At 36.4% G+C, this 12,881-nt stretch overlaps 1 protein-coding gene across 4 annotated transcripts in view; it reads left to right on the top strand.

The window, feature by feature from the left end:
• The window catches only part of SBF2 (SET binding factor 2), a 464,799-nt gene that overhangs the window by 81,027 nt on the left and 370,891 nt on the right, over positions 1-12,881 (top strand). For all 4 annotated transcript variants that reach the window (XM_036859910.1, XM_036859912.1, XM_036859909.1 and 1 more), the window contains exon 2: positions 6,807-6,892. In XM_036859910.1, the coding sequence (XP_036715805.1) occupies positions 6,807-6,892 (86 nt within the window). The remainder of the gene's footprint in view (positions 1-6,806; positions 6,893-12,881) is intronic.

Genomic DNA, 12,881 nt, shown 5'->3' with positions numbered 1-12,881 from the left:
CATAAAACAAGTCTAGAGTAGATAACCACTGATCTAGTTGTTTAGATAAACATACAGAAGATTTAGCGAATTATGCATTAGAGTAATTTCTCAAAGTTCAGAGTCTGTGTTAAACAAATTAGTATATATTTTGTACGTTTACACTTTAAGCATACACAAGCCACTTAAATGATTAATTTTTGTCAATTGGTACAGTCAACAAATATCAAGCATCCTGTTTTGTATAGAGCAGAGTATTACATTTTTTCACTTAATTAACCCCTACTAACTCTTCAGTTCTTCTGCAGATGAGCTTCTTCCTTATACTACTGGCAACTCCACACCTATAGCATACTACTTAGTAACCCCCGAGAATACTGTTTGACTTTCCTGGGGCCATCTGGTAAGGCTAAAACAGTCACTTTGACTGAATGGTTGGATCATCCTAGGTCACTTGCTAATCCTTGTGGCTGGGTTGGGTAGTCTGGCAGCCCTACCAGGACCCAAGGGAAAGTGGCTTACCACACATAAAGGAGGGAAAAGTGTGCCTGATCACGCCAGTATTTCCTCACCCTTCCTAAATTTGTTTGGGGCAGTTTGTCTAGCATATGCACTTTTTTTCAAAGAAGGCTATTTCCAAATGTGCTGGTATCCTGCCAAGAGTCCCCCTTTTTATGTATGAACTCCATTTGGTCATCATATTTCTTGTTTTTATGATGGAGTAGAAGAGTAGGGGCTGGAAAGAAAAACATGAAGTCCTTGATTAATAACCGTCCCCTCTTTTTTTCAATTTAGCTGCATGCAATGCAGTGAACAATCACAATTTTGTCTGCCTAGCACCTCTCCTTTCTAAGAAGTGGTCCCCTTTCTTTTGAGGAATTTCTCTCTCTCCCTACCCAATCACCCAGCCCCATTTAATACATAGTGCAAATAGGAGCTGCTTCCACAGCCACTCACTCTGACTTACATGACCTATTTCACCTCTGGACATAATTATCAGTCCACTGGTGGACATTTGACTCTAGAACAGTCTTCCTTCGATGTGGCTTGCTCCTCAATGTAAAAGGTCATCTTGTCAGCACTCTTAAGTACAACCAGTACTTCCTATAAGAATGGTTTTATATAAATTATATAAACTTGGGAAATAAGTTTAAACATTCAGGCTAAACTCTTAAAATCCAAGAAACAAGAATCAGACAATGTTTGTTTACTTCTGTAAGGTATTTTCCTAAGTTCCTCAAAAGTTGTTAGCTGCATCAGTTTACATATTTGATGTTCAAAACCAAGTTATTTTAGCTCTTTCCGCATTTTACTTGTGAAATATCATTTTACCATTTTTATTTTTGCCTTTTTATAATCTAATTTCCACTTACAAATAACATTATATGAAATCTATCACTCATGAATCATATTTCTATGTGCACTTATAAATGTTACGTCAGCATTTCAAACTAAGCTTTCATATTATTGAAAGACTGCATATCATTATGAAATCAATAAATAATATGTTGCTCCTGGAGAACTTTTGAAAGTTATGCTCCTGCTTACGAGGAACTTTTTACTTCTCAAATTGGCAGTAACTAAAACAAATTTTAAAATAACAGTTGTTGGTGAGGATGTAGTGAAAATGCCAGTCTCATTCTTATACACAGAATGTAAAAAAATTATTAATATCTTTCTGGTGAGCCCTTTGGCTTTGTGTGAGTCTTTAAAATTTTCATATTCTTTGATCCATTAGTTGTATATCTAAGAATTTTTCGGGCAAAAGTGAGATGAGGATAAAGATTTATATAGAAAGATGTTTTTTGTAGCATTATTTATAATGGAGAAAATAGAAAATGCATATTATGATCAAGGGCCCATTATAAAATATTAATAGTAAACCATTATATAAAGCTAGGTTTAGTATTATCTCAATTCTGATGAAAAAATACATGTATGAAAAAAGCTTAGGATAAAATGTTAACAGTAATTGTCTTCAGTTGTGGGATTATGGGTGATTTCTTCTTTATGTTTTTATATATTCAAAAAATTTCCTGCAGTTAACATTTGTTATTTTTATAATTAGTAAAACTTAACGTGTTAAAATATTTTCTGAGCCTGCAATGCATGAGGTATGACTTTCAGAACTGAATAAACAATATAGGAACACCTGGTTAAATATGATGAGATAAATAACATGCATTTCTCTCTTTTTATAAAGAGAGGAGATGTAATCTTAAAACAATTTCTGTCAATATTAACGAATCTATTAAAATAAACATTTAGCTCCAAATGAACTAAGTGCGAGGCATTCAGTATGCTAAGTAGTTGGGCATATAAAGATGGTACTGAAAGAACAAGAAGCTTTCTGTCATTTCTTCTGTAAAGTTTTCCATGGTTTCTCTGCTACGTTAGGTTAGGTTCTCTTCTATCATTGTACTTACCATGATATACTGAAATTATCAGTTCATTTTTGTTTCTCCTAATAGCTTATCAGTTCCTTGAGGATAGGGGCCATATCTTTTTCATTGTGTATCCCAGTATCTAGTTATTTGTTGAATTAGCTTTGATGTGAATGTAAGAAGTGGTGATGCTTGAGGTGGATTTTGAAAACTGAATGCCTATGATAAATCACTTTTAGTTTACTTTACTCTTAATGAAATCCTTTATTCCCCTATAATGATGGGTATATGAAGAGTTACTATACTGCAGCAGTTGTTAATTTTAATTGAGAATGTTTTCATTTTGCCTTTGTCAAACGTGATGTCGGTTTTAGCAGATAGCTCAGAGTTAGTCAGTAAAATGAACTTAACTTTCCGTTTATCTTTTAAAGGTAAGATTTGGTCATAAGTTGATTTTAAAGTCTAGGTGAGGGCCAGGGGGAGGTCAGTTCACAGGGATGAGGATGAGAGATGATAGTGAATTTTTTTTTTTTTAAATTGAATCAGATGTTCACCCTGACACTAAAATCAGAAAAAGATATCACAAAAAAAGAAAATTATAGACCAGTATCACTGATGAACATAGATGTAAAAATCCTGAACAAAATAGTAGCAAACAGAATCCAGCAGCACATTAAAAGGATCATACACCATGATCAAGTGGGATTTATCTCAGGGATGCAAGGATTCTTCAATATATGCAAATCAATCAATGTGATATACCACATTAACAAATTAAGGAATAAAAGCCATATGATCATCTCAATAGATGCAGAAAAAGCTTTTGACAAAATTCAACACCCATTTATGATAAAAACACTCCAGAAAATGGTCACAGAGGGTACATACCTCAACATAATAAAGGCCATATATGACAAACCCACAGCAAGCATCATACTTAATGGTGAAAAACTGAAAGCATTTCCACTAAGATCAGGAACACGACAAGGATGTCCACTCTCGCCACTCTTATTCAGCATAGTTTTGGAAGTCCTAAACACAGCAGTCAGAGAAGAAAAAGAAATAAAAGGAATACAAATTGGAAAAGAAGAAGTAAAACTGTCACTGTTTGCTGATGACATGATACTATCCATAGAAAATCCTAAACATGCTACCAGAAAACTACTAGAACTATTCAATGAATTTGGTAAGGTTGCAGGATACAAAATTAATACACAGAAATCTCTGGTATTCCTATACACCAACAACGAAAAATCAGAAAGAGAAATTAAGGGAACACTCCCATTTACCATTGCAACCAAAAGAATAAAATACCTAGGAATAAACGTGCCTAAGGAGGCAAAAGACTTGTACTCAGAAAACTATAGAACACTGATGAAAGAAATCAAAGATGACATAAACAGATGGAGAAATATACCATGTTCTTGGATTGGAAGAATCAATATTGTGAAAATGACTATAAGACCCAAAGCAATCTACAGATTCAGTGCAATCCCTATCAAACTACCAATGGCATTCTTCACAGAATTAGAACAAAAAATTTTACAATTCGTATGGAAACACGAAAGACCCCGAATAGCCAAAGCAATCTTGAGAAAGAAAAACGGACTTGGAGGAATCAGGCTCCCCGACTTCAAACTATACCACAAAGCTACAGTAATCAGGACAGTATGGCAGTGGCACAAAACCAGAAATATAGATCAGTGGTACAAGATAGAATGCCCAGAGATAAACCCACTCACATGTGGGCACCTAATTTACTACAAAGGAGGCAAGAACATAAAATGGAGAAAAGACAGCCTCTTCAATAAGTGGTGCTGGGAAAACTGGACAGCTACATGTAAAAGAATGAAATTAGAACACTCCCTAACACCATACACAAAAATAAACTCCAAATGGATTAAAGACTTAAATGTAAGGCCAGACACTATAAAACTCTTAGAGGAAAACAAAGGAAAAACATGCTTTGACATAAATCACAGCAAGATCTTTTCTGACCCACCTCCTAGAGTAATGGAAATAAAAACACAAATAAACAGATGAGACTTAATTAAACTTAAAAGCTTTTGCACAGCAAAGGAAACCATAAACAAGACAAAAAGACAACCCTCAGAATGGGAGAAAATATTTGCAAATGAAACGACAGACAATGGATTACTCTCCAAAATATACAAACAGCTCATGGAGCTCAATATCAAAAAAACAAACAATCCAGTTAAAAAATCGGCAGAAGATCTAAATAGACATTTCACCAAGGCAGACATACAGATGGCCAAGAGGCACATGAAAAGATGCTCAACATCACTAATTATTAGAGAAATGCAAATCAAAACTACAATGAGGTATCACCTCACACCGGTCAGAATGGCCATTATCAAAAAATCTAGAAACAATAAATGCTGGAAAGGGTGTGGTGAAAAGGGAACTCTCTTGCACTGTTGGTGGGAATGTAAATTGATATAGCCACTATGGAGAACAGTATGGAGGTTCCTTAAAAAACTAAAAATAGAACTACCATATGACCCAGCAATCCCACTACTGGGCATATACCCTGAGAAAAGCATAATTCAAAAAGAGACATGTACTACAATGTTCATTGCAGCACTATTTACAATAGCCAGGACGTGGAAGCAACCTAAATGTCCATCGACAGATAAATAGATAAAGACGATTTGGCACATATATACAATGGAATATTACTCAGCCATAAAAAGAAACAAAATTGAGTTATTTGTAGTGAGGTGGATGGACCTAGAGTCTGTCATACAGAGTGAAGAAAGTCAGAAAGAGAAAAAACAAATATCGTATGCTAACGCATATATATGGAATCTAAAAAAAAAAAAAGGGTACTGATGAACCTAGTTGCAGGGCAGGAATAAAGAGGTAGACATAGAAAATGGACTTGAGGACATGGGGTGGGAGGGTGAAGCTGGGGCAAAGTGACAGTAGCGTCTACATATACACTACCAATATAAAATAGTTGGCTGGTGGGAAGCCGCAGCATAGCACAGGGAGATCGGCTCAGTGCTTTGCGATGACCTATAGGGGTGGGATAGGGAGGATGGGAGAGAGGCTCAAGAGAGAGGGGATGTGGGGACATGTGTATGCATATGGCTGATTCGCTTTGTTGTGTAACACAAACTAACACAGTATTGTGAAGCAATTATACTCCAATAAAGATCTATTAAAAAAATTTTTAAAATAATGAAACTATCAGTGAAGAAAAAAAAAATTTTGAATCAGGTGTTAAGGTTTCCTTTACTTAGATGTCCAAATAATCAGAATGTTGTTGCTTTTACTTCAAAGTGAGTTAGAACAACATGTAGAACATGCAAACACATGAAGCTCTTAAAAAGTATTGCAGAGGGACTTCCCTGGTGGTCCAGTGGTTAAGACTCTGTGCCCCCAATGCAGGGGGCCCGGGTTCGATCTCTGGTCAAGGAACTAGATCCTGCATGCTGCAACTGAGAGCCCACATGCTGCAACTAAAAGATCGCGCACACGGCAACGAAGGTCCTGCTTGGGGCAACTAAGACCTGGTGCAGCCAAATAAATAAATAAATATATTTTTTTAAAAGTATGGCAGAAAGCAATTTAGACCTAACATGTACTCTCTAGGCTCAAATTACTCACAGATTATATCCCCAAAGTTCAATTTTAAGTTGATCTGGTTTTTAGTGTCACAGGGTAATTTTATAACAATAATGCTATATATAGTCCAATGGTTTTCAACCAGAGGCATTTTTGCCCCCCGAGAGCACATTTGACAATGACCTGGAAACATTTTTGGTTGTAACAACTTGGTGATTGTAGGTGGGGTGCTTATTAACTTCTAGTGAAGCTAGTGAAGCTAAGGATGTTGCTGAACATCCTGTAATGCACGGGATAGCTCCCAGCCCCCTGCCTCCAACCCAACAAGGAATTATCTGGCCCAAAATGTCAGTAGTGCTGATGTTGAGAAACCCTGTCTAGACAATGGTCAAGTTCCCAGGCCACTCTAAAAATCTTTATTTAACCCAGAACAGTGCTTATAACCCATAACTGAAGCTTAGTGCTAATGGTACCATTTCATTTGTCACTTAAAATTACTTTGTCTCCATAGAAAAGTTCTTAAATATCAACTTGAGATACTGAGAAGACGGCTTTCCTTACTGGGAACAAAGTGCAGTTGCTCCCATGGTGTGGAGACTCCAATTTCAGTGCCTCTGTCTGTTCTTCCTAGCTTTTCATACGTGTTACTCTTTTGAGAGTCTATAGGATAGGGATTGCCTATCATTTCAGTGTTATGTTTAGAAGGTAGTTTTAGACCCTTTAAAACTTGAAAATGTTTAATCAGTATATCAATTTATTCAACAAATATTCATTTAGAAATAAGTATTAATATAATGAGTATTCAGATTTTTAAGTACCCTATAACCTAATTCACTTTGATTTTATTAATAGGGTCAGGAGCAGGTCTGGGGAAAATAATCCAGAGGTTTCCACAGAAGGACTGGGATGATACACCTTTTCCACAGGGAGTTGAACTGGTAAGTTGGTATTGTTTTATTGTACTTTTATAATGATATTTTTCTTTTCATGTTTCATTTATGGTTATATTTATGTTGCAGTTACTTTTAAATAATTTGGTGATTTAACTGTAACACATTATTAGAAATAATCACCCTAATACAGTAAACTTTGAATATACTGATTCTGGAATGTCTTTTTTGCTGTTCTTTTTCCTGTTTAATCTTCTCTTTAATATTAAAGATGAAATAAATGATTTTTATATACTTGGAAGCTGAAAAATTCCTCTGATTCTTTTAGTCAAAATCTTAGCCTAGTAGCTTCAGTGATAGTGTGTCACTAATCAAATATTTATTATATTTTTTTCTGAAAATTTCTAGGTTGTTGTTTTAGTGAAAACTAAACTAAAACACAGACAAACAAAACCAAAGGTTGGTTTAATAGTGACCAGTCATGGTTTGAGTTTGGCCTTGAAATCAAAATCTGAATTCTTTCTTTCCAGTTACAGAATTTGTGTGTTGCTTTATAATAGTGCAATTCAACTGCTTTATTTTTGTCAGCCATTTTAAAGGAATTTAATGGTTGAGCATAATTTGTGATGACCAGCACATTCTATCTGGTGGTGGATCTATGGTGGTAAAATGAGAGACTGAAAAGATGATCACTAAGGTATTTTTCAATATGACTGTAAAGTTTAGAGAGTGCATATATGTGTGTATGTATGTATGTTTGTGTATTCACTTATATTGTTTGTATGTTTACACACACACACATATACATGAGCAGTGTTCGTCAAAGCAGTTCTTGTTGAGCGATCATTTGGTATAATATGACAATGAAGAGGAGACTGCCTGGGTTGAAATCCCACCTGTACGGTATGACTTCTGACAAGTTCCTTAACTTCTTGAATAGCCGTCTTCATCTATAAAATGAGGATAATGATAATACTAATCTCATAGGGTTACTGCAAAGATAAAATGGGAAAAATATAAATAAAATGCTTAGAACAGTGTCTTCCGTAAAGTAAGTGCTCAATAAATGAGGTAGCTTGTTAACGTTATTATTGTTGCTGTCATTGTTGCTGTTTGTTTGACATATTGCAGCACCTCCCCCAGAGGAAGAATTGTTCATTCTCTTGTTAGCCTGGATCAGAAATATTTATTAGGAATAAAACTGATGTTGAAAATTATGAATTTTCTTATCCTAGCAAATGACTGTCCATTTCTGCCTCGCTGAGGATAAAAGGTACATTTCTAAATGCTTAATTTTGATTGTTAAACCCAGTTTTGTAAAGAAGGCTGTGGGTTCTGTAGACACACAGAGAGGGTAAATCTTGAGTTTAGGCATTAAAAATGGGGAAAGAATGTGAGGATCTTTGAGATAATAGAAAATACATAGTGGTCTCTGCCCCCAGTTCCTGGCACAGAGCTTCTGAAGTCCGTCTGATTTCCTAAGTGATATGAGTGTCTTTGATCCCGGTTCCTGACACAGGGTTCCTGAAACCTTTGTAAGTTCCTGGGTGATATGAATGTCTTTTGTTCTAATGAGGTGACTCTGGGTGGGCTCCTGGATGGCTCCTGGATGGGGGCTGGTCACTGGAAAGACCAAGCCATGATTAGAAGCTTGGAATTTTCAGCCCCATCTGCTATTCTCTTGAAAAGGGAGAAGGGCTGAAAATGGAATTAATGATTGATCATGCCTATGTGACGACGTCACCATAAAAGTCCCCAAAGTTGGGATTCGGAGAGCTTCCAGGTTGGTGAAACATGCACCTACTGGGAGGGCGATGCACCCCAACTGTACAGAGAGAGAAATTCATATGCTTGGGACCCTCCCAGACCTCACTCTATGTATCTCTTCATCTGGCTGTTCATCTGTATTCCTTATCATATTCTTTAATAAACTGGATAATGTAAGTAAAATGTTTTCCCAAGCTCTATGAGCCACTTGAGTAAATTAATTGAATCCAAAGGGATGGAGGTCACGGGAACCTCCGATTTATAGCCAAGTTGTACAGAAGTTGTACTACTGTACAACCTACTTGCGATTGATATCTGAAGTGGGGGTCAGTCTTGTGGGACTGAGCCCTTAACCTTAATCAGTGAGTTAAATTGTAAAATTGTAGGACACCCAGCAGGTGTTGTGGATAATTGCTTGTTTTGGGGAAAAAAAAACCCCACACTGGGTGACTAGAAGTGTCAGAAGTCAAGTGTTCTGGGTAAGGTAAAAGTTACCACACAGGTGGAGGAGAAAAGTAGGTTTTTAAGAGAGCCCTTGTATTCCTTTCTCTTCTCTTCCACATGCCTGCAAATAGTAGTAATTGGTCTTATGGTGTGGATAACTGGTGTTTGTACTATTAAAGCTTTTAAACTCTGCTTCACTGTCCTTTTTAGTAATGATTGAAAGGGGAAAATTTTGGTACTGGAGGCCTTTTAGAACTTTTTGTGAGTTCCTACCTCCCCTCACATCAATGTGTGGATGGATATAAACTACATCAGTTTGACAATATGAACAGTGAACCACCTTCATAAATTTCAAGAACAGCAGACATTATTGGGTCAGAGAGAGATCATGATTTGACTCTAGCTATTTAGCTATGACTGAGAAGGAATAATTTTTGTGTTTTGAAAGCTAAGGCATAGATACTGTGATGCCTCTGATATTTCTCCAGTAGTGATGGAGAGACACATGTTGATTTTAATACTTAGTAAATGGATATTTTTTCTTTGTGTGACAGACACTCCCATGTTCAAGTGCTGTCAGTGTCTCTCCAATAACAAGTAGAGCCGTGTGCTGCTGGATTGGTGAAACCGAGGTGTTAAGAGGTAGCATAACTTTTCCTCACCTAAGATTTTCCTAGATGACATCTTGGCTGATTCTTCGTGAAGCATTTCAAGATTTTGGGAGCCAGATTAATATTTAAAGAATATTTGATGTGCTGGATTACATTGGGAATTTTTTCTTTTAATTTTTTCATAATTGATAGCAATTCTCATCCTCTAATGTCTGTTGTGCTTTGTCAGGTACAGAATAAATCTGTTTATCTAACAAAGCCCATTTTTATTTTTTATTTAAAAAATTATTTTATTTTATTTTATTTTATTTTTTTATCTTTTGGCTGCGCTGTGTGGCACGTAGGATCTTAGCTCCCCGACCAGGGATGGAACCCGTGCCCCTGTAGTGGAAGCGCGGAGTCTTATCCACTGGACCGCCAGAGAGGTCCCCAAAGCCCATTTTAAAAACATAATAGAATCATTGACTGTTAAATTTTTGTTGTCTTATTATTTATGGCTTTGTGCTTTACTTTATATGTTAGGGAGGTGCAACTATTCTGCATATTAACAGCAATAACTTGAATAACTGTGATATACTGTGTAATCTAGAGCAACTCCTGCAACTTCAAGACCAGAGATAGGCCTAATAAAATTTTAGTCTAATTGAAGGTGATTTCGCTCAGAGCCTAGGTGGTTTTTTGATTCCAGGGTGGTAGTGACCCTTTTGTGATGATTTACATGGAAAAAAATCTTACCCTACCAAGGTGGTAGTAGCGGAACAAGTTTTTAGCATGTAACATTAATGTTAATATCTAACAGTTACATACAATTCACAGACTGTGATGAACTCACAAATTAGATGATTAGAGGTAGTATATCTAATTTAAAGGTAGGTAAATTGAGGATTAGGAAGTTTAAACAGTTTCACTAAGGTCTAGCAGCTCAGATGCAGCAGAGCTAGCATTCAAACCCAGGTTTTTTGACTCTTAGTCTCAGCCAAGATCTGAGAGTATTCTGAGAGTATTCTGAGAGTGACACTTTAAGCTATGGTTAGCATTTGGACTTTAATGTAAATGCAAGATCTGAAAACAGGATTCTATAATTTGGAAGAACTGAGGTTCAGAAATGTTAAAAGCATGCTGTGTTAAAAGAATGCTGTCTTGCCTCTTCAATAAGTACTGCTGGGAAAACCGGACAGCTACATGTAAAAGAATGAAATTAGAACACTCCCTGACACCATACACAAAAATAAACTCAAAATGGATCAAAGACCTAAATGTAAGGCCAGACGCTATAAAACTCTTAGAGGAAAACATAGGCAGAACACTCTATGACATAAATCGCAGCAAGATCCTTTTTGACCCACCTCCTAGAGAAATGGAAATAAAAACAAAAATAAACAAATGGGACCTAATGAAACTTAAAAGCTTTTGCCCAGCAAAGGAAACCATAAACAAGACGAAAAGACAACCCTCAGAATGGGAGAAAATATTTGCAAATGAAGCAACTGACAAAGGACTAATCTCCAAAATTTACATGCAGCTCAATATCAAAAAAACAAACAACCCAATCCAAAAATGGACAGAAGACCTAAATAGACATGTCTCCAAAGAAGATATACAGATTGCCAACAAACACATGAAAGAATGCTCAACATCACTAATCATTAGAGAAATGCAAATCAAAACTACAATGAGGTATCACCTCATACCAGTCAGAATGGCCATCATCAAAAAATCTACAAACAGTAAATGCTGGAGAGGGTGTGGAGAAAAGGGAACCCTCTTGCACTGTTGGTGGGAATGTAAATTGATATAGCCACTATGGAGAACAGTATGGAGGTTCCTTAAAAAACTAAAAATAGAACTGCCATTCAACCTAGCAATCCCACTACTGGGCATATACCCTGAGAAAACCATAATTCAAAAAGAGTCTTGTATCACAATGTTCATTGCAGCTCTATTTACAATAGCCAGGACATGGAAGCAACCTAAGTGTCCGTCGACAGGTGGATGGATAAAGAAGATGTGGCGCATATATACAATGGAATATTATTCAACCATAAAAAGAAACGAAATTGGCTTATTTGTAGTGAGGTGGATGGACCTAGAGTCTGTCATACAGAGTGAAGTAAGTCAGAAAGAGAAAAGCAAATACTGTATGCTAACACATATATATGGAATCTTAAAAAAAAAAAAAATTGGTTCTGAAGAACTTAGGGGCAGGACAGGAATAAAGACGCAGACGTAGAGAATGGACTTGAGGACACAGGGAGGAGGAAGGGTAAGCTGGGACGAAGTGAGAGAGTGGCATGGACATATATACACTACCAAATGTAAAAGAGATAGCTAGTGGGAAGCAGCCACATAGCACAGGGAGATCAGCTCGGTGCTTTGTGACCACCTAGAGGGGTGGGATAGGGAGGGTGGGAGGGAGATGCAAGAGGGAGGAGATATGGGGATATATGTATATGTATAGCTGATTCATTTTGTTATAAAGCAGAAACTAACACACCATTGTAAAGCAATTATACTCCAGTAAAGATGTTTAAAAAAAAAAAAGAATGCTGTGTTATTAGAAACCAACTTCACTTATTTTATTGGAGAATAAACCTGGGTTCAGAGCATAGTATTAGACTTGAAATTATTTTCTGTTGCCATCTTTCCTGCCCACACAACAAGTATTTGATGTATTTAAATTCTAAATGAAAGGTATTGTAAACAGTGCTGCAATGAACATTGGGGTGCATGTATCCTTTCAAACCATGTTTTTCTCCGGATATATGCCCACAAGCCAAGACATAGAAGCAACAGATGAATGGATAAAGAGGATGTATACATATATACCATGGAATATTACTCAGCCATTAAAAAGAATGAAATAATGCCATTTGCAGCAACGTGGATGGACCTGGAGATTATCATACTAAGTGAAGTATTGGTAAGTCAGACAAAGACAAATATCATATGATATCACTTATATGGGGAACCTAAAAAAAAATCTAAAAAAAATGATACAAATGAACTTATATGAACAAAACAGAAACAGATTGAGAGATTTAGAGAATGCACTTATGGTCACCTGGGGGGAGGGATAGATTGGGAGTTTGGGATTGACGTGTACACACTGCTATACTTAAAGTAAAATTCCTTTCCATGAAAAAAAAATAAATGAAAGGTAATTCTGTTCAGACTGAAGACTAAACTTTATGACTTGTGGGAAAGGATTTAAGGCA

This window comes from Balaenoptera musculus, chromosome 8 (assembly GCF_009873245.2).
Source record: "Balaenoptera musculus isolate JJ_BM4_2016_0621 chromosome 8, mBalMus1.pri.v3, whole genome shotgun sequence".
NCBI classification, from domain to species: domain Eukaryota; kingdom Metazoa; phylum Chordata; class Mammalia; order Artiodactyla; family Balaenopteridae; genus Balaenoptera; species Balaenoptera musculus.
This window is presented reverse-complemented; position numbering and strand designations above follow the sequence as displayed.